This window comes from Sciurus vulgaris, assembly GCF_902686455.1.
Source record: "Sciurus vulgaris genome assembly, chromosome: 11".
NCBI classification, from domain to species: Eukaryota; Metazoa; Chordata; class Mammalia; order Rodentia; family Sciuridae; genus Sciurus; species Sciurus vulgaris.
In genome coordinates, this window is record NC_136472.1 from 74,654,128 (window position 1) to 74,678,253 (window position 24,126).

The 24,126-nt window shown below is 36.3% G+C and overlaps 1 protein-coding gene across 1 annotated transcript in view; it reads right to left on the reverse strand.

The window, feature by feature from the left end:
- GDPD4 (glycerophosphodiester phosphodiesterase domain containing 4) overlaps positions 1-24,126 on the reverse strand; it is a gene marked incomplete at its 5' end in the record, with an annotated part of 109,053 nt that overhangs the window by 18,232 nt on the left and 66,695 nt on the right. Inside the window, 2 exons of the mRNA XM_079103567.1 lie at positions 1,524-1,678; positions 2,641-2,862. Of these exons, the coding sequence (XP_078959693.1) occupies positions 1,524-1,678; positions 2,641-2,862 (377 nt within the window). The remainder of the gene's footprint in view (positions 1-1,523; positions 1,679-2,640; positions 2,863-24,126) is intronic.

Below are 24,126 nucleotides of genomic sequence, written 5' to 3' on the forward strand. Positions count from 1 at the left end.
ATATTTAAATACCAGGTTCACCACTGACCAACTATATTAACTTTGGTGAACTATCTAACCTCTGCAACTTGGAAATGATAAACCCACTGCACAACATAGATGGTGATGATTTAAAGTCTCCTCACATTTGTTCAGTACTTTGTTGTGTGCATAGTATGAACAATCACATTTAATCCTTTAACTATTCCAGCAGATACTATTGTTATACTAATTTACAAAGGAGAAAAATGACTGAAACTTGTCCAAAGTCACATGCATAGGCCTGAATTTGAAACAGTCTAGTCTAACAAATACATAACTTGACACCTAATAAAGGCTCAATAAATGGAAGCCATTATAATTAGTTTTCACCTAGTAGATCACTCTAAGTTAGCAATAAGAGAAGGAAATCATCTGAGACATGGTTTTAATTTGAGAAAAGATGAGAGGAAAAAAATATGTTCAAAATAGAGTAGTCAAATAGAAAAAACTTCTGAGTAGGAAATAGAATATAAAATATATAACACACAAATATATATTACATATAAATATATGACATAAAATTTCATATACATATATTACATACATATAAATATATACAATATGTAATATATATAACATATAGATACAAAAGTAAAAATAGATACACATGTTATATATAATTTTCTGATAGCCTGACTAAGGCCTTGAGATGCAGAATGGTATACAGTGGAATTTTTATGAAGGAAACTTTAGGGAGATAATTAAGAAGTGATTGCAAACAGTTAAGTCTAGAAGAGTTATTTTATTTCTGTGTATTTTAATTCTGAAAATCTATCTTCAACTGTATATTTATAAATGTAATTAAGAATTTTACTTGCTTCTTATGTTTGGATATTTTAATTTTTCCCTAATAATGGTTTAGTTATATTCGTAACTATGCCTATAAGACATATGGCTATCTAGATCACAAAACTATTTATGAGGCACTGCAATTCATTTGGCAAAAGGAAATAAACAAGTTTTGAGCTCTGACTTTTCAATGATTACCATATATAAAAACAGAAATGTGGCCAGGTGTAGTTGCATGCACCTGTAATCGCAGCTATCCTGGAGGCTGAGGCAGCAGGATTACTCTCCACCAGCCTGGGCAACGTTGCAAGATGCTGCCTCAAAATAAATGAAAAAGTGCCAGAATGTAGCTTCAGTGAAAGAGTGCATGCCTAGCATGCACAAGGCTGAGTTCAATTGCCAGTAATAAACAACAACAGCAACAATGAAAAAAAAAAAAAAAAAGACATGCCAACTATGCAAAAATGTGTGTTGAATGGTGACAGACTGGAGCACAGAGGAGAAGGAGCTGAAAGGCATAGTCTACACTTCATAAATGTCTGCTGGCAGAGAAGGGAGGGAAGGATAGGAAGGAGAAAGTACAGAATTCCAAGAATATAACCACACAAAGAAATCCTAAAATGAGAAGAGGAAGTTAAGTTCCTTAGGTGGGGATGTATAGTCTGTGCAAGTAAGGCGTTTACATGCCAAGAGAGGTGGGGTTAAACACTTACCTCAACCCATTGTAGAATAACCCCTTGTAGTCAACGTTTATTATACTGATATTCTGTTTTGTTAGGGATTCAATGGAGAGTAAACGACCCACATGCCGAAAACCAGGAGCCTTATACCTGACATATTCCCTGTCATGAGCTGGTAACCAAAAAATCTGTAAGGAGAAACAGGAAGTTCTTCAGTGGATAGTTAGCTTTCTATGTTCAAACAGCCCCATGGAAAATGGATGAGACTCCACTCTAGCACTTGTAGTAGTCTATAGGAAAGAGAAAAAATTCCAGTCCTTGGTGAAAAGAGTTAACCTGGCCTAATATTGTCCAGTGAACTCTTATAATGGGGACTTTAACCATGCTGTTCTGGAGCTGAATTTTTTTAGGATTTCTCCATTTACCAGTTAACATCAAGGGTCAAGGACCCACTGTGTACAGAAAGCTTCACACTGAAAAGTGGATGAGGAGTTGGTAAATATGGATGAAATGGAGTAAAACAAAACAAAACAAAAAATCCTCTTCTGGTTGGTGATACTGAAAAGTTATCTTTGAGAGGAGATATTTCCTGTCATCAAGGACACTATTATTACTCATCTGTGGAAATACTTCCATTCTCAAGAAGGTATCTGTTTCACTCATAATACTCCCATATTCTGAGAATTTAAGCCATTTGGAATGACTGAATGCCCAAATGCAGAGAGCTGCTTCTGAAAAACATGATGAGCAAATCTTTATTCAAAAAAGAACCAGTTGTTGTTCTATATCATTCATTAAATCTAAGTCTTCAAAGTCTTAGTATTATGAAGGCTCTTTCCAACAGGTCTATGTTGATCATAGTGCAGGTCACATCACAGTTGTTATACACAAGCATCTCTAACAAGGTGCTGATATTTCACTTGGTTTAGAATAGCAAATACTCTCAATATTTCCCCCCACTGAGATAAATTTAACTGGGTCTTTCTCAGATAATCACATGTAGATGTATAAGCAATGATTTTTATTTCTATAGAAAGTAAAATTACTTAAGGATCCCAGTGCAGGTCTATAAAGTAGGTCAAATTCAACTACTGTATTCCTGGGACATGCTACCCACCTCCCAACTTTTTTCATGTATACTTAGACATACCAGATGTTGCTCAATTTCCGAGTCAAGGATCACCCTTACTACTTCACGAACAAATGTGTTCCTGAGAGGATGTTTTGGTGGAGGACCAAAAAGATCAAATATCACAACCTTTTTTTCCTTCTTTGCAATTTTCAATAAATCAACTAGTTGTGGAATTGATTGGTTGCTTGCTCGTTTTTTATCAGCCTCTGATATAGGTCCCATATTGAAAAATGGTTTGCGCTAAAAATAAATACATCAAAGAAATTGTTGGTTTCCATCAAAAGCATTTTCCAGTTCTCTGCTTTATAGCCCCACCCCCTGCTCTACCTCCATATTGCTCTATTACCCCTACTCAATACACAAGACCCTCTGAAATATTAGTTCTGAGATAACAGCTGCCAAGGAGAGAAATACAATGTAATCTCCATTGGTAATTAGTTTTTGGAATGATTTCTTCTGTATCCTAGAACTTCTTGTATTTGTACTGAAGGTCTTCCATGTTCTTATATTGATCTTGCTTTGGAGCCTTTCTTTTTTAAAAAACATTTTTTTTTTTTTTTTAGTTGTGGATGGACACAATACCTTTATTTTTATGTGGTGCTGAGGATCGAATCCAGTGCCTCACACATGCCAGGCAAACATTCTACCACTGAGCCACAACCCCAGTCCCTGGGAGTCTTTCTTATGTAATATATTCCTTTTCAGTCTTGTTTTCCTGCATGTGCTCTTACAGTTCTAGTTTAGTGTAATAGATGGAACATGTGCTTTGGCTTCTGAATGAATTAAATTCAATTCCAGTTCTACACCTCCCTCACTTGCCTTCCTTGCTATATCCACCTGCAAAAATCCTACCCTTGACCGGCTCAAATGTTTCTTCCCCCATGAAGCTTTCCTTAAACATTCTGAACTAAAGAGACCTTGATGGCATTAAGTCCTGATGGCCTATTTTTATGCCCCTAAAAGTGTATGCCTCATTGTGCCTTCTATAGATATGTGTGCATGTCCTAGATAAAGCAAAGTCCAAATACTGGCTCGATAAGCTTACTGCTGTACAACATTGGAAAAATCATTTAAATTCTCAGACTTCATTGCCCAAACTACAAAACAAGGGAGTAAAGGGGTAATCCATGTATTTCTTGGAATAAGATATGGGATAAAATATTTATAGGACCTGGGAACATATCTGGCACACAGTGGACAATTTACATTTGTTCCTTTATTCTCTACTGATAGTGGAATATAACTCTCACATATCAGGAAGTATCATATGTTTTCAATATACAGCATTTCCCCTTATACATAGCAGGCCATATTAAGTTTGCTATATTAAATTTAACAGAAGCTACTTTTATTATCACTTGCCAATTTTAGATAATCTGTGGGTGAATTCAGTGATAAAAGCCTACTTCTTAGGAGAAGGAAGCAATAGCTATCTCACATTTTCTTAAGACTCAAGAAACATTTTTCTCTATACAATTTTACCTTTGTTCTCATTCCCTATTTCCTTTTCTTCCTCCTCTTACAATCAGCCCTTTCTCACATTTTTCATACATATTGTATAATATCCCAATAAAACTGCAAAATCAGAAGGCAATCCATGGTTTAGATCTGAGTTGTGGGCTACAACTTAAGAGTTTTTTTGTTTTTGTTTTTAATTATCAGAAAAATAGCTGCTTATTTCAGAATTCAAGATTTTGTTAGGTAGTGTCAGATTCAGATCAACTGGGTCACTTAATTATGGGGAAAACTGAGAAGAACAGGATAGGAAAGATTAAGACAGCACAAAAATTCAACATCACAAAAAATAATGATTCATTTTTGTTTATGTAAGATAGGGAACTTGATCAGAAAAAAAACCAGAATAGGATAATGTCTTGTTTAGACTATATTCAACATATGGTTGAACATTTTCAAAAACGTCACAGGAAGTAAAGAATTAGAAATGAAACAAACTTCTGATTCTCTAGGCAAAACATCTAGTTCTTAAAAAAAAAAAAAGACTAAAAGTTCCTCTGTTCTCTATATTGATAGATATTACAAATAGAAGAGCTATTGGAAGAGCCAATGTATCATATTTGTTAAGAAATAGACAATTATCCCAAATATGTCTAATGATGCCACATCAAGGGAAACATTCTGAGGAGAACTATCTGTAAAAATAGATGAACAATAAAAAGTTTTCTTGTTGAAATATTTGCCACTCCATCTAACACTAATCCCACTACCATAAAAAATCAGACTGCTTAGAGTATTAAAACCATTCAAGTACTGGGGATTTCTAAACAATCCTAAATCCTCTTCCATGTCCCAACATAAAATTGTTACTCTGAAAATCACTGTTTTAAAGAATATTCCTTCTTTATGACACTTACCTTATAAACTTGTGTTACGAATCTACTTTTCAAGAAGAAGCACCAGAAAAAATGTACCACGGACAAATTATTTTTAAGAGCCTCAAAATTCTACTGTACATTTTCAACTTATAGTTGGTATGGACATTTGTATATTGATTAAAAGATAATCAAATAGACTTCTAGTTTCTGGTTTCATGTATAAGGAGCTTGGAAGATGTCATTCTATCCTAAACAACAAATAAAAAGCTGAACAGATTGAAAAATCAACTTCTTGGATCTTGGCTCTGTAGAGAGGTAAGAACAAAGGCAAACCACTTGCCACAAGATTTGGGAGTCAGACAAAAAGAGGGAATCACAGCTTCCCAGAATAAGATTCATGAATAGAAACCACTGAGGGAACCAGGGCTAAACTGCAATTGATAAACTGCTGGAGGTTCAGTGTGGACAGTGAGTTAAAAAATCCAGGAAGATCCAATGATAGCTCCACACTTTTGTGAGTTTTAACTCCAGGAACTCAACCAAATTCTCACAAATATGGGGAGGGGAATGTTATGTCTCCATCAGGGGGAAATAAGAAAAATTTTAAAATACCCTAGAGTACTATGCTTCTTAAGAAGAAACTATTTGCCAGACATGGTGGTACATACCTATAATTCCAGTGGCTTTGGAAAGTTGAGGCAGGAGGATGGCAAGTTCAAAGCCAGTCTCAGCAACTTAGTAAGGCACTTAGTGACTCAGTGAAACCCTGTTTCTAAATAAAGTACAAAGAGAGATCCAAGATGGCAGACTAGAGGGAGGCTGCGTTCCTTGTCACTCTGTAACTTGGATTTCAAGCACAGGAAAATCTGTTTCTCTGTGAGGCAGTTTTTGCTGCTTATTGATCCCCTGCAGTTTACTCCTTTTGTCTACCTTGATCACCCATAGTCTGCCAGCATATCGACTACTTTTTGGGTGCAGATTGCTCACTGACTGTCGCCTATCATCTACCATTTGCCTGTGGGCCTGCTTCTTGCCTGCCCATCACCTGCCTTTCACCCACCTATCACCCACCGCCCAAGGTCCACCTGCTGATCGTCTGCTGGTAACCTGCAGAATGCCCGCAGACCACCAGTGTATCACAGCTGCCTGCTGTTGCCTGGAAGTCCACTATCACAGTACCTGCAGGTTTGGTTACAGGTGGCTGCTGCCATTTTGGGACAATAACCAGGACCTACAGGACCCTGGGCCTGACTGACTGCACCCCACACAGACTCAGAGCCCATGCCCGGAGCAGCAGCTACCCGTTTGCCAACACGTCTGTAAGCCAGTATGGCCCTCTTGAATCATCCTGGAAGCAGAAGCTGCCATCTCGGGGGGGGGGGGGGCAAATTCCATCCTGAGATGCTTGCTGGAAGATCACTTTCAGGTACCTCTCATGCACCAGGCTACTGAAGACTGGGAGGTTTGAATAGTATATGACTGTTACAGTGTATGAAAATTTTTAAGTTTTTATTTCTTTATTTTTCTCATTCTCTCTGTTATCCTTTTATTTACCTATTTCCTCAGAATCTCTTTCTCCCTTTTCTCATGCTAACAACCAACTTCTTTTGATTATTACTTTCACTCTTTCTATGATCTAGTACTTCTATATCTCTTTTCTTAACTCATTAACAGTTACATCCTACACCCCTCCCCATCCTCTTTGTCCTCCATTAGAAACTGCAGACCTCATCACAAATCTATTTGTTATTCTGTAGATGATAACTGAACTCATCCTCTCTGTTTATTATGACAATTCTGTTAATGTCTTCATAGGGGCTATTTGGTTTAGGGCTGCATATTGTCTGTACTGGGTGCTGCTAGTATTGATCTCCCTTTAAAGAAGAGGTTTTGGAAACTTGTAGGTCACTATAAGCCTATGGGCGAAATTGCAATACACCAGATCTGCATGGCTAGAGGGGAAGATATGTGAACGACATGAAAAAACAAGGGAAGAAAGTGTTCCAAACAAAGCAAGATTCTATATTAATAGAATCCAGTGAAGAATGGTAGAAGAAATGTCAGAAAAGGAGTTCAGAATATATTTAATTAAACTGATTCATGAAGTAAAGGATGAGATAAGAGAGCAAATGCAGGTAATGAATGATCACTCTAATAAGCAGTTGAAAGAACAATTGCAGGAAGCAAAATACCATTTCAACAAAGAGAGAGATTCTCAAAAACCAAAAAACAGAAATCCTTGAAATGAAGGAAACCATAAACCAAATAAAAACTCAATGGAAAGCATCACCAATAGACTAGATCACTTGGAAGACAGAACCTCAGACAATGAAGACAAAATATTTAATATTGAAAATAATATTGACCGAACAGAGAACACAGTAAGAAATCCTGAATGAAACCTCCAAGAATTATGGGACATCATGAAAAGACCAAATTTAAGAATTATCAGGATTGAGGAAGGCACAGAGAAACAAACCAAAGGAATGAACAATCTATTCAATAAAATGTTATCAGAAAATTTCCCAAAACTGATTAATGAAATGGAAAATCAAATACAAGAGGTTTATGGAACACCAAATGCACAAAATTACAACAGTCCACACCAAGACACATTATAATGAAAATGCCTAACATACAAAATAAAGATAGGATTTTAAAGGCTGCGAGAGAAAAGCATCAGATTACATGCAGGGGGGAACCAATACAGATATCAGCAGATTTCTTAGCCCAGACCCTAAAAACTAGAAGGGCCTGGAACAACATATTTCAAGCTCTGAAAGAACATGGTTGCCAACCAAGAATCCTATACCCAGGAAAACTAACCTTCAGATTTGAAGATGAAATAAAATCCTTCCATGATAAACAAAAGTAAAATGAATTTACAAATAGAAAGCCTGTGATACAAAACATTCTCAGCAAAATATGCCATGAGGAGGAAATGAAAAACAACAATGTAGGTCAGCAAAGGGAGGAACTACCTTAAAGGAAAAACCAAAGGAGAAACCAAGTCAAGTTAAGAACCAAAAATAAGTCCAAATGACTGGGAATACAGATTATATCTCAATAATAACCCTGAATGTTAATGGCCCAAACTCATCAATCAAAAGACACGGACTGGCAGATTGGATTAAAAAGAAAGACCCAACAATATGCTGCTTTCAAGAGACTCATCTCATAGAAAAAGACATCTACAGACTAAAGGTGAAAGGATGGGAATAAACCTACCACGCACACAGACTCAGTAAAAAAGTGATGGTTTCCGTCCTTATTTCAGATAAAGTGGACTTCAAGTCAGAAGGTATAATGAAGGACATTTTGGACTACTTAAGGGAACCATAAATCAGGAAGACATGATGATTGTAAATATTTATGCCCCAAACAACAGCACATCCATGTACATCAAACAAATCCTTTGCAATTCCTGGAATCAAATAGACCACAACACAATAATTCTGGGTGACTTTAACACACTGCTGTCACCACTGGATAGATCTTCCAAACAAAAACTAAACAAAGAAACCATAGAACTCAATAACACAATCAATAACTTAGACTTAACAGACATATATAGAATATTCCATCCATCAACAAGTGAATACACTTTCTTCTCAGCAGCACATGGAACCTTCTCGAAAATAGACCATATGTTATGCCACAAAGCAGCCCTTAGTAAATGCAAAAAAGAGATGCTGTCTTGTGTTCTATCTTATCATAATGGAATGAAATTAGAAATTAATGACAAAATAAAAAACAGAAACTACTCTGACACCTGGGGACTAAATAATATGCTATTGGGGAGATCCAAGATGGCGGACTAGAGGGAGGCTGCGTTCCTTGTCGCTCCATAACGCCGGATTCAAGCAGAGGATATCTGTTTCTCAGTGAGGCAGTTTTTGCTGCTTATCAATCCCCTGGTGTTTACCCATTTGTCTGCTGTGATGACCTGCAGTCTGCCAGCATATCGACGCCTTTTTTGAGAGCAGATTGCTCACTGTCAGGCGTCTATCATCCGCCATTTGCCTGCCTCTCACCTGTCCATCGCCTGCCTTACTCCTATCCATCACCCAACGCTTGAGGTTCACCACCCGATTGTCCGACAACAGTCAGCAAACTGATCGCCAACCGCCAGTGGAGCACCAGCTGCCTGCTGCTGCCTGGAAGTTCACTGTTACAGTACGTGCAGGTTTGATTACACGTGGCTGCGCCATTTTGAGACAACAGCTAGGTCCCATAGGACCCCTGGCCAAACTGACTGAGCCCCATCTCCAGGATCCCTCAGCCCGACCAATCACTCCCTGCTGCCAGGACCCCAGACCAACTGACTGTGCCCTATCACCGGGACCCCAGACCGACTGATTGCACCCGGCCTCCAGGATCCCACAACCACACCAAATACACAGGACCTCCAAGACCCCTGCCGGACCAAACCGCATCCTGTCTCCAGGACCTCCAGCTGACCACATCCACCCCTGAGCTGCAGCTCCCCATTTGCCAACACATTTTGAAGCCAGAGCAGCCACCTTGGATAATCCTGGAAGCTGTAGCTCCGATCTTTGGGTGGGGCAAATCCCATCCTGAGACGCCTGCTGGAGGCTTGAAGCTCATTGTCAGGTACTTCTCATGCATCAGGCTACTGAACACTGGGAGGTTTCATTAGTATATGACTGCTATACAGTAGATTTTCTTTTTTCTCCTTTTTAAATAATATGCTATTGAATGAAACATGGATAACAGAAAACATCAGGGAGGAGGTAAAAAAATTCTTAGAGGTAAATGAGAATGATGATACAACATATCAAAATCTGTACAAACAGAGAAACAACAGGTATCCCATTTATTTACAATAAAAAAAAATCTCTGGGACACTATGAAAGCAGTACTAAGAGGAAAATTCATTGCATGGAGCGCATTCAAGAAAAGTCAACAATTAAATGACCTAACATTACATCTCAAAGTGCTAGAAAAAGAAGAACAAACAATACCAAAAGCAGAAGACAGGAAATAATTAAAATCAGAGCTGAAATCAATGAAATTGAAACAAAAGAAACAATTCAAAAAATTGACAAAACAAAAAGTTGGTTCTTTGAAAAAGTAAACAAAATAGACAAACCCTTAGCCACATTAACAAAGAGAAGGAGAGAGAAAACTCAAATTACTAAAATTCGTGATGAAAACAGAAATATCACGACAGACAGCACTGAAATATATAATTAGAAGCTACTTTGAAAATCTATACTCCAACAGAATAGAAAATCTTGAAGACACTGACAAATTTCTAGAGACATATGATCTTCCCAAACTGAACCAGGAGGACATACACAATTTAAACAGATTAATTTCAAGCAATGAGATAGAAGAAGCCATCAAAAGCCTACCAACCAAGAAAAGCCCAGGACCAGATGGATTCTCATCTGAGTTCTACAAGACCTTCAAAGAACTCATTCCAATACTTCTCAAAGTATTTCATGAAATAGAAAAGGAACCCTTCCAAATTCATTCTATGAAGCTAATATCACTGTGATACCAAAACCAGACAAAGACACATCAAGGAAAGAAAACTTTAGACTGATATCTCTGATGAATATAGATGCAAAAATCCTTAACAAAATTCTGGCAAATCGCATACAAAAACATATTAAGAAGATAGTGCACCACAATCAAGTGGGATTCATCCCAGGGATGCAAGGTTGGTACAACATCTGGAAATCAATAAATGTAATTCATCACATCAATAGACTCAAGGTTAAGAATCATATGATTATTTCAATAGATCCAGAGAAAGTGTTTGACAAAATACAACACCCCTTCATGCTCAAAACACTAGGGAAAATAGGGATAGTAGAAACATACTCCAACATTGTAAAGGCTATTGATGCTAAGCCCACAGTCAACATCATTCTTAATGGAGAAAAACTGAACTGGAACAAGACAGGGATGCCCTCTATCACCACTTCTATTCAACATCGTGCTTGAAATACTAGCCACAGCAATTAGACAGACCAAAGAAATTAAAGACATATGAATAGAAAAAGAAGAACTCAAGCTGTCATTATTTGCCAATGACATGATTCTACATTTAGAGGATCCAAAAAATTCCACCAGAAAACTTCTAGACCTAATAAATGATCTCAACAAAATAGCAGGATATAAAATCAACACACATAAATCTAAAGCATTTTTATTCATAAGTGATAAATCATCTGAAAGGGAAATGAGGAAAACAACTTCATTTACACTAGCCTCAAAAAAATATTTGGAATCAATCTAACCAAAGAGGTGAAAATGAAATGAAAACTACAGAACATTAATGAAAGAAATTGAAGAAGATTTTAGAAGATGGAAAGATTTCCAATGTTCTTGGATAGGTAGAATTAATATTGTCAAAATGGTCATACTTCCAAAGGCACTATACAGATTTAATGCAATCCCAATTAAAACCCCAATGACATTTCTTATAGAAATAGACAAAGAAGATTTTCTCTCTCTCTCCTCCTTACTCTTGCTCGCTTCTCTCTTTCTCTCTCATTTTTTTTTTCTCTCTCTCTCATCCTGTGGGCAGACACTCTGCCTGTCCACTTAATAAAATCTCTTGCGTGAGTTCCCACACCCAGAGTGGTTTCTGGGTGCTTTCACCCAGTACCCTAAAAAAGCTACTGTTGGTGGTGTGAGAGAAAAGAAGCCCTCCAGATGACCTAAATAGGACAGATCTGCAGCCCCTGCCAGTGGATGTGAAACTCTTTCTACATCTGAGATTTCAGCTTCCTTCCTGAGCAGGGACCACAAATCACCTGGTTGCCAGTGCTCAACTCCAAAGAAGCAGAAAATACCAGTCTTGTGGGGAAGGTTCTTTGGGCAAGGTAAGCATCTTCCTCATGGCTTCAGAGAGCCTCTCTCTGCACTAATGACTGGCAGCCTGAGCAACTGTGGCTGATTGCTAAAGGGTTCAAATTATTATCCAGTTGGCCCTGATCTCTCATCCCAAGGGTTTATTGTTCACTTCTGCTTTGAAAAGCAGAACCTGTGAGTCTGCAGAGAAGAAAGAAGCATGACAGGACTTTTCACAGCTGATGGATTAACACAATCCCTATTTAGAATTGAAAAATATCCTTATCTTCAAGTGCCACCTAGGATCCTTCATGCTGCAGAATAAAGGATAGCTGCAGAAGATAACAAAAATAACGGAAGATGACTGAACTTAAAGCATCATGGTGGAACACAGCCAAGTCACCACTGTGAGCATGAACATGGCCCCTGCATGTTCATGTGGGTGAGTGGTGCTGGGAGCACACTACAATGACTCCTTTGACTGCCCAAGCCTCTGTGTGATATGAAACTATTGAATTGTAAAATATGATACAGACCAGGAATCTCTACTTGCAACTAAATGAAGACAAAGTCATTGACGACGAAAAAGAAATAGAGAAAGAAATCATGAAATTCATCTGGAAGAACAAAAGACCCAGAATAGCCAAAGCAATGTTAGGCAGGAAGAGTGATACAGGAGGTATCACAATATCAGACGTTAAACTCTACTACAGATCAACAGTAACAAAAATGACATGGTATTGGTACCAAAATAGACAGGTATACCAGAATAAAGGACACAGGGACAAACCCATGTAAATAGTTATCTCATACCAGACAAAGATGCCAAAAATGTACAATGGAGAAAAGATAGCCTCATCAACAAATGGTGCTGGCAAAACTGGAAATCCATATGCAGTAAAATAAAACTAAACCCCTATCTCTCACCCTGTACAAAACTCAACTCAAAATGGATGAAGGATCTAGGAATTAAACCTGAGACCCTTCACCAAATAGAAGAAAAAGTAGGACTGAATCTTCATCATGTTCGCTTAGGACCAGACTTCCTTAACAAGACCCCCATAGCACAAGAAATAAAAGCAGGAATCAATAAATGGAATGGATTCAAACTAAAAAGCTTTTTCTCAGAAAAGGAAACAATCAATGTGAAATGAGAGCCTACAGAGTGGGAAAAAATCTTTTCCACACACACTTCAGACAGAGCACTAATCTCCAGAATCGATAAAGAACTCAAAATATTTTACACCAAAAATACAAAGAACCCAATCAATAAATGGGCTAAGGAACTGGGCAGACACTTCACAGAAGAAGATATACAGGGGATTAACAAATATATGAAAAAGTGCTCATCATCTCTAATAACTAGAGAAATGCAAATTAAAACCACCTAAGATTTCATCTAACTCCAATTTGAATGGCTATTATCAAGAACACAAGCAATATTATTAAGTGTTGGAGTGGATGTGGGGAAAAAGGTACACTCATACATTGTTGGTGGAGTTGCAAATTGGTGTAGTCACTCTGGAAAGCATTACAGAGATTCCTCAAAAAACTTGGAATGGATCCACCATTTGACCCAGCTATCCCACTCCTTGGCCTATACCCAAGGGACTTAAAATCAACATACTACAGTGATGCAGCCACATCAGTGTTCATAGATGCTCAATTCACAATAGCTAGATTGTGGAACCAACCTAGATGCCTTTCAATTGATGAATGGATAAAGAAACTGTGGTATATATACACACAATGGAATATTACTCAGCCATAAAGAATAATAAAATTATGGCATTTGCTGGTAAATGTATGGGATTGGAGAATATCATGCTATCTGAAATAGGCCAAGCTCAAAAAAACCAAAGGCCGAATGTTTTCTCTGATAAGTGGATAATTATACATAATGAGGGGTAGTGGGCAGGGGGGAGAGAAGAATGGAGGAACTTTGAATGGTGTACAGGAAAATGGAGTGGGAGTGGATGGGGGAAGGAAAGATAGAATGAGACAGACATTACCCTATGTACATATACGATTACATGAATGGTATAAATCTACATCGTGTACAACCATAGAAATGAAAAGTTGTACCTCATTTGTGTAGAATGAATGAAAATGCAGTCTGTAAAAATAAAAATTAAAAAAATAAAATAAGCAAAATACAAAAAAAGACTGGGGATGTTGCTCAGTGGTTAAGCACCCCTAGTTCAATCCTAGGTACCCAATAAATAAATAAATAAATAAATAAATAAATAAATAAATAAATAAGTAAAAAAGAAACTGTTTAACCAGAGCCTAACCTGCTCATGTTTTATCAGAGCCCAACAAAGTAAAAAGAAGGAAAATAATTTCAGCCCTCTTTAACCATTCTGTTCTATCTGAAGAGGTTGAGGTGAGGAAATTTAAAAGTCCTTTTGAGGTTCACAGTCCAGAAGCACAGGCTCACTAAAAGACTATGGTCCAGTCATATAACTACATATACTTCTCCCATATACCTAATCATGACATTATTAAACACCTGTTTATATAGTAGTTCCTTTTACCTCGGACATCACATTCAGCTATCAAAAAAATTACAAGGCATACTGAAATGCAAAAAACAATTGAGAAGACAGTGCAAGAAGTGGAACCAGGGATGCGGTAATTATCAGATCAACAATTGAAAAAAAAAAACAATGAATAATAGGCTAAGAGCTCTAAGGGATAGAGTAGATAGTATGCAAAACAGGTGTAAGGAAAAAATATAAATCCTACAAAAGAACCAAAAAAACAAAAGAGCTATAATTTTAAAAACTAACGAAAATAAAGAATGACTTTGATGGACTTATTAGAACCTAGGGCATGCTGAGGAAAGAATCTCTGAGCTTGAAGATCTATTAATATAAACTTCCATGACTGAAAAACAAAAGGAGTAAAGACAGAAAAAAATCATAACATGTAAGGACTATTGGGGACAAGTAGGAAAAGTAGAGACAACTGTACTCCCATGTTCATTTTAGCATTATTCACAATAGCCAAATATGAACTCAACCTGTGTCCACCAGTGGGTGACTAGATAAAGAAAATGTGACACATACATACAATGGAATACTATTCAGCCTTAAAAAGAAAGGAAATTCTGTCATTTGAGACAGTATGGATGAACTCAGAGGACATTATGCTAAACAAAATAAGTCTGGCACCAAAGGACAAATAACAAATGATTTCATTTATGTGTACCAAGTTGAACTAACAGAAGCAGAGAGTAGAAGAGAGGTTACCACAGAATTGGTGGTGGCAGGGGGATGTTGGGAAGATGTTGGTCAGAGAATACAAAATTTCATATAGATAAGTGGAATATTTTCAAGGAATCTATTTTATCACATGATTATTATAGTAAATAACAATGTATTATATACTTAATTATTAACAGTGGATTTTAAGTATTCTCACCATAAAAATAAGTATGTGAGATAAAATATGTTAATTAGCTTAACTTATCCATTATACAATGTACATATATTTCAAAACAGCCTGCTGGGGTTGTGATGTAGCTCAGCTGCAGAGGGCTTGTCTAGCATGTGTGAGACTCTGGGTTTGATCCCCAGCACTGCAAAAAAACAAAATCAAAACCAACAAAACAACAGAAAATCCAACCTGTTGTATGCCATAAATTTACCAATTAAAAGATTAATAACAATAGATTTTCTTGAATTCTGATATGGACTGAACTGAAGCTACCAATCAAATTGGAAACAATATTGACTCAATATATAAACACAGTGTATCTTTCCATTAATTTATCTTTGGGTCTTTTTCTTCCGTAGATTTCAGTATACAAATTCTGTTTGTTTGTTTGTTTGTTTTAGATTTACATCCAAAAACTGGATTTTTTTTTTAGTGCTATTATACTGCCATTATTTTGTTAATTTCAAATTCCAACTCTTCATTACTAGGATACAGGAATACTACTGACGTTCATATGCAGATTTGGATCTTATGGCATCACTTATTACTTCTAGCAACTTTTTAAAACAGATTATTTCAAAATTTCTACCTAGATAATCAGGCTATGTGTGACTAAAGACAGTTTGCCTCCTTCCCTTAAAATCTATTCATCTGGGGTGGGGGAGATAGCTTGTTGGCAGAGAACTTGCCTGTCAAGCACAAGATCCTGGGTTCAATCCCCAGCACCGCAAAAAAAAAAAAAAAAGAAAATCTATTCGTCTGTAAGTCTTTTAAAAATTTTCCTGCTATAATACACTGTCTAGGATTTCCAGTGTGATGCTGACTAGCAGTGGTGAGGAAGGGCATTCTTGCCTTGTTCCCAGTTTTAGGAAGAAAGCATTCATCCTCTCACCATTAAGAATGTTGTTAAATGCAGGCATTAAATGATCGCACCAATCAACAGTTAAAGGAGCAAATACAGGAAGCAAGAGATCATTTTAATAAAGAGTTAGAGATATTGAAAAAAAAACCAAACAGAAATCCTTGAAATGAAGGAAACAATAAACCAAGTTAAAAACTCCACAGAAAGCATAACCAATAGATAACACCTGGAAGACAGAACCTCAGATATAGAAGACAAAATATTTAATCTTGAAAACAAAGTTGACCAAACAGAAAAGATGGTAAGAAATCATGAACAGAATCTACACGATTTATGGGATATCATGAAAAGGCCAAATTTAAGAATTATTGGGATTGAGGAAGAATTAGAGAAACAAACCAAAGGAATGAACAATCTATTCAATGAAATAATATCAGAAAATTTCCCAAATCTGAAGAATGAAATGGAAAACCAAGTACAAGAGGCTTATAGGACTCCAAATATACAAAATTACAACAGACCCACACCAAGGCACATTATTATGAAAATACCTAACATACAAAATAAAGACAGAATTTTAAAGGCTGCAAGAGAAAAGAATCAAATTACATTCAGGGGGAAACCAATAAGAATATCAGCAGATTTTTCAATCCAGACCCTAAAAGCTAGAAGGGCCTGGAACAACATTTACCAAGCCCTCAAAGAAAAAGGATGCCAACCAAGAATCTTATACCCAGCAAAACTTACTTTCAGATTTGACGATGAAATAAGATCCTTCCATGATAAACAAAAGCTAAAGGAATTTACAAAAAGAAAGCCAGCACTGCAGAACATTCTCAGCAAAATATTCCATGAGGAAGAGATGAAAAACAACGATGCAAATCAGCAATGGGAGGAACTAGCCTAAAGGAATAGCCAAATAAAGGGGAAACCAAATCATGCCAAAAAACAAAAATGACTCAAATGACTGGGAATACAAATCATATCACAATAATAACCCTGAATGTTAATGGCCTGAACTCATCAATCAAAAGACATAGACTGGCAGAATGGACTAAAAAGAAAAATCCAACAATTTGCTGCCTGCAAGAGACTCATCTCATAGAAAGAGATACCCATAGACTAAAGGTGAAAGGATGGGAAAAACATACCATGCACACGGACACAGCAAAAAAGCTGCAGTATCCATCCTCATTTCAGATAATGTGGACTTCAAGCCAAAACTAGTCAGAAGGGATAAAGAAGGACATTACATACTGCTTAAGGGAAGCATAAATCAGCAAGACATAACAATCATAAATATCTATGCCCCGAACATTGGCTCATCCATGTACGTCAAACAAATCCTTCTCAATTCCAGAAATCAAACAGACCACAACACAATAATACTAGGCGATTTTAACACACCTCTCTCACCGCTGGATAGATCGCCCAAACAAAAATTGAAAAGAAACTATAGATCTCAATAACACAATCAACAATTTAGACTTAACCGACTTATATAGAATATGCCATCCAACAAAGAACGAATACACTTTCTTCTCAGCAGCACATGGATCCTTCTCTAAAATAGACCATGTCTTATGCCACAAAGCTACTGTTAGCAAATACAAGAAGATAGAGATACTACCTTGTACTCTATCAGATTATAATGGATTGAAATTAGAAATAAATGACAGAATAAAAAACAGAAACTTCTCCAATACCTGGAGATTAAATAATACACTATTATATGATGAATGGATAACAGAAGACATCAGGAGGAAAATTAAAAAATTTTTAGAAGTAAATGAGAACAAAGACACATCATATCAAAATCTCTGGGACACTATGAAAGCAGTACTTAGAGGAAGATTTATTTCATGGGGAGCATTCAACAAAAGAAGTAGAAATCAACAAATAAATGACTTAACACTACAGCTCAAAGCCCTAGAAAAAGAAGAGCAGACCAACACCAAAAGTAGTAGAAGACAGGAAATAGTTAAAATCAGAGCCGAAATCAACGAAATTGAAACAAAAGAAACAATCGGAAAAATTAACAAAATAAATAGTTGGTTCTTTGAAAAAATAAACAAAATTGATAAACCCTTAGCCACACTAACAAAGAGAAAGAGGGAGAAAACTCAAATTACTAAAATTCGGAATGAACAAGGAAATATCACAACAGACACAAGTGACATACAAAACATAATTAGAAGCTATTTTGAAAATCTATACTCCAACAAAACAGAAAACCTCGAAGACATCAGCAAGTTTCTAGAGACGTATGAATTACCTAAACTGAACGAGGAGGACATACACAACTTAAATCAATTTCAAGCAATTAAATAGAAGAGGTCATCAAAAGCCTACCAACAAAGAAAAGTCCGGGACCAGATGAGTTCTCAGCCGAGTTCTACAAAACCTTTAAAGAAGAGCTCATTCCAATACTTCTCAAAGTATTCCATGAAATAGAAGAGGAGGGAACCCTTCCAAACTCATTCTATGAAGCCAATATCAACCTGATACCTAAACCAGACAGAGACACATCGAGGAAAGAAAATTTCAGACCAATATCCTTAATGAACATCGATGCAAAAATTCTCAACAAAATTTTAGCAAATCGCATACAAAAATATATTAAAAAGATAGTGCACCACGATCAAGTGGGTTTTATCCCAGGGATGCAAGGTTGGTTCAACATCCTGAAATCAATAAATGTCATTCACCATATCAACAGACTAAAAGTTAAGAATCACATGATTATTTCAATAGATGCAGAAAAAGCATTCGATAAAATACAGCATCCCTTCATGCTCAAAACACTAGAGAAAATTGGGGTAGTGGGAACATTCCTTAACATTGTAAAGGCCATCTACGCTAAGCCCATGACCAATATCATTCTAAATGGTGAAAAACTGAAAGCATTCCCCCTAAAAACTGGAACAAGGCAGGGATGCCCTCTTTCACCACCTCTATTCAATATCGTTCTTGAGACACTAGCCAGAGCAATTAGACAAACCAAAGAAATTAAAGGGATACGAATTGGAAAAGAGGAACTCAAACTATCCCTGTTCACTGATGACATGATTATATATTTAGAGGAACCTGGAAATTCCACCAGAAAACTTTTAGAACTCATAAGTGAATTCAGTAAAGTAGCAGGTTACAAGATCAATGCTCATAAATCCAATGCATTTTTATACATAAGTGATGAATCTTCAGAAAGAGAAATTAGGAAAACTACCCCATTCACAATAGCATCGAAAAAAATAAAATACTTGGGAATCAATCTCACAAAAGAGGTGAAAGACCTCTACAATGAGAACTACAGAACTCTAAAGAAAGAAATTAAAGAACACCTTAGAAGATGGAAAGATCTCCCATGTTCTTGGATAGGCAGAATTAATATTGTCAAAATGGCCATACTACCAAAAGTGTCTTACAGATTCAATGCAATTCCAATTAAAATCCCAATGATGTACCTTACAGAAATAGAGCAAGCAATTATGAAATTCATCTGGAAGAATAAGAAACCCAGAATAGCTAAAGCAATCCTAAGTAGAAAGAGTGAAGCAGGGGGTATCGCAATACCAGATCTTCAACTCTATTACAGAGCAATATTAACAAAAACGGCATGGTATTGGTACCAAAATAGACAGGTAGATCAATGGTACAGAATAGAGAACATGGACACAAACCCAAATAAATACAATTTTCTCATACTAGACATAGGTGCCAAAAATATGCAATGGAGAAAAGATAGCCTCTTCAACAAATCGTGCTGGGAAAACTGGAAATCCACATGCAACAGAATGAAACTAAATCCCTATCTCTCACCCTGCACAAAACTCAACTCAAAATGGATCAAGGACCTTGGAATCAGACCAGAGACCCTGCATCTTATAGAAGAAAAAGTAGGTCCAAACCTTCAACTTGTTGGCTTAGGATCGGACTTCCTTAACAGGACTCCCATAGCACAAGAAATAAAAGCTAGAATCAACAACTGGGATAGATTCAAACTAAAAAGCTTTCTCTCAGCAAAGGAAACTATCAGTAATGTGAAGAGAGAGCCTACAGAGTGGGAGAATATCTTTGCCACTCATACTTCAGATAGAGCGCTAATTTCCAGAATCTATAAAGAACTCAAAAAACTCTACACCAAGAATACAAATAACCCAATCAACAAATGGGCTAAGGAAATGAACAGACACTTCACAGAAGAAGATGTACAAGCAATCAACAGATATATGAAAAAATGTTCAATATCTTTAGTAATAAGAGAAATGCAAATCAAAACTACACTAAGATTCCATCTCACCCCAATTAGAATGGCGATTATCAAGAACACAAGCCACAATAGGTGTTGGCGAGGATGTGGGGAAAAAGGTACACTCATCCATTGCTGGTTGGGTTGCAAATTAGTGCAGCCATTCTGGAAAGCAGTATGGAGATTCCTCAGAAAGATTGGAATGGAACCACCATTTGACCCAGCTATCCCACTCCTTGGCCTATACCCAAAGGACTTCAAATCAGCATACTACAGAGATACAGCCACATCAATGTTCATAGCTGCTCAATTCACTATAGCCAGATTGTGGAACCAACCTAGATGCCCTTCAATTGATGAATGGATAAAGAAACTGTGGCATATATATACAATGGAATATTACTCTGCCATGAAGAATGATAAAATTATGGCATTTGCAGGCAAATGAATGAAATTGGAGGATATCATGCTAAGTGAGATAAGCCAATCTCAAAAAACTAAAGGACGAATGATCTCGCTGATAAGGGGATGAGGACATATAAGGGGGGGGTAGGAGGGGTTAACGTTAGGGTTAGGGTTAGGTTTACGGTTAGGGATAAGGAAGGTGATAAGAATGGAGGAAGGAAGGACTGTATACAGGGAAAAGAGGGGTCGGAGGGGTGGGGGGGAAGGGAAAAAATAACAATGAATCAAACAATATTGCCCTATGTAAATTTATGATTTTTAATTAAGAAAATAAAAGAATGTTGTTAGCTGTAGGTTTTTTTTGGTGTCGTTGTGGGTTTTTGCAGTACTAGGGATTAAACTCAGGTCACTCTACCACTGAGTTTTTTATTTTTTGAGACAGGGTCTTGCTAAGTTGCCCATTTTACCCTCAACTTTACTATCTTCCTGCCTCAGTCACCCCAGTAGCTGGGATTACAGGTGTATACCACCATGCCTGGCTAGGTGTAGGATTTCTGAAGTTCTCTTCTGTTAGTTTAAGGAAGTTCTACCATATATCATAAGAAAGGGCTAAATTCTCCAAAAGGACATAATAATTAACGAGTATACTTTTAACAACAGAACATCAAAATGCATGAGGCAAAAACAGATCTGAAAGGAAAAATAGACAAATCAACTATTATGGCTGAAGGTTTCATCATACCTTCCTCAGTAGAACAAACAAGCAGGGAATCCATAAGACTAGTGACAACTTAAACAACATTATTGTTCAACTGGGCCTAATGACATAGAACTCTCTAGTCCACAACGGCAGGCTATGTTCTTGTCACATACACTTGGAACATTCACCAAGACATGCCATATTCTGAACCATTAAACAAATCTTACAGATAAGTGTATGTAAAAAGTCTTCCAAAGTATTCACTCAGGTGGAATAACAGAATTAAACTGGAAATCAATATGAAGATTCTTAAAAATTGAAAAATATTTGGAAATTTGAAAAAAGCTTCTAAATAATCTGCTGGGTTCCAGCTCTAGCAGTGGTCAGGGATTCTAGGTGGATGGGAGGCGTCGGCCCGGTGAAGAAACAGCAGACAGAGACACCAAGTGTTCTGAGGCTGAATCCCTATATATTTTTGCCAGCCTTTTTATACATTTTTTTTAGTAATGATTATATCATTTTATGGTTAGTTCAAAATAAAAAAAAAACCTTCAAAAGTACAATCTATACTTCTTCTCAAAGTACACATTCCCTCTGTGTGACAGCCCAGACCAAAACAACCTTATTTCCCAGCCAGACCAAAACAACACCGTCCCCCAGCCAAACCGAGGGCACCATGATCTGCCAACCTTCTACATCCAGAACAAACATCACTAGATTTTCTGAGAAACCACCCCCACCATGAACTCCAGTATTTAACAGTGAAAAACTTTTACTATTATTAACAAAGGGCAAAGAAATCAATTTATAGTTAATATTTAGACTATTCTATTTCATTTAATGACGAACTACAATCTTATTTTGATTCTCAAAGAATTAGACTAAACATAGGAAAAACACGAATTATATTTATGACTGACCTAAACATTTTTATTATGTAAAGTATCTCTAGAATCAATTATTAAAACTAGGAAAGTAACAAAGGCTAAACACCGCATCCAAGCTCAGAGGAATGCCTCTTTATCCATCTATAGTTAGAAATTATTATACTAAAGTAATCACAGGTTCCTTTTAACTTGAGCATAGCTACAATTGTTTATTTTCATATATTTTATCTATGTATTACTACTAAATTTTTATTGTGCACTATTTTGTGTTCCAATACAGTAAAACCTTCCCAATGTTTTTCCAATAAGTTTCTAATGATATATTGATTATTAATATTAAAAAGCAACTACACATGGAGACATGCCACGCCTGTGGCCCCCAAGAAGGAGGATGATCTTTCAACAGAACCATGTCAAGTGTTGAGTCCTCTACTCCAACAAAACCATGTCAAGTGTCAGAGTGGTAGGAATAGATGGCGCCAATAATCCATGGGTTAATGAACAAGGCTCCAGTGAAACTTTAAAATATTTTGAACTTAATAATAAAAATTAAAATTATAGCATATCAAATCTGTGTGATAAAGGTGAAACAGTGTATACAGGTAAACACATAATATTAAATGCTTATAATATTAAGAAAAAATCTAAAATCAGGAACATACGTTTCTACCTTAAGTAGAAAAAGAAGATAAATCCAACCAAAATCAAGCAAAAGAAATAAAGATGTGACCAGAAATCAGTGAAACTAAAAATAGAAAAACAGAAAAAACAATGACACTAATCACTATTTCTGATAAGATCAATATAATTATTAAATCTCTAGCCAGCTGACAAGTGATCACATATTATGAGAATCAGGATCTTTGTCATTAAAAGAATAATAAAGAAATATTATAAACAACTGTCTACAAATTCAAGAACTTAGATAATGTAGATCATTTCCTCAAAATAAGATGATATAGATCATTTCCTCAAAAGATACAATTAATGTTCACTCAGAAGAATGAAAGGCCTATATCTATTGATGAAATTGAATTAATAAGTAAAAACCTTCCAACAAAGAAAATTACAGATCCAGGTGTGTTCACTGTTGAATTCCACTGAACATGTGGAAAAAAAAATAACTACAGCTCTACACAATCTCTTCCAGGAAACAGAAGAAGATGAACATTTTTTAACTGATTCTATGAGGCAAGCATTACCCTAATATCAATTCACATAACAACTTTATTAGAAAAGAAAACTACTTATCCTTTATGAACAGCCTATAAATTTTTAATCTCAGACATTGTGGTTTTTCATTTCTTAATGTGGGAGGAACTGTAAAATATAAAAAAGGAAAGCTCTACACACATTATTATAGAGATAAAAGGATAGATTCAAAGTACCAAGGTATCTGTTAATATTCTCATGCCCATAATATGTTCTTACCTTCAAGGTAAACAGACCAAAACTTTAAAAAATAATTATGTATTATACTCTATTAATAGAGCATTTCATTCTTCTCTTTTCTGATATTGTTGCTTATCATAATAAATTAATCAGTCTAATTCAGTGTGTTACCATCAAATGGTTTCTGCTTTATTCCCATTCTTGTAAGAAGGTTTCTTCCCTAAGATACAAATGAGAAATTGGGAATGACAGACTCAAAATCTTAGTTGAAAGGACTGTGACACATATACTTATCTATTGATACTATAAAAAATAATTTCATAGAAACAGGCTTCCCAGTGTAAGATGACACTGCCATCTCCAGTAGACACTGATCAGTTGTATTGGGAGAATTAGCCAAGATTTCC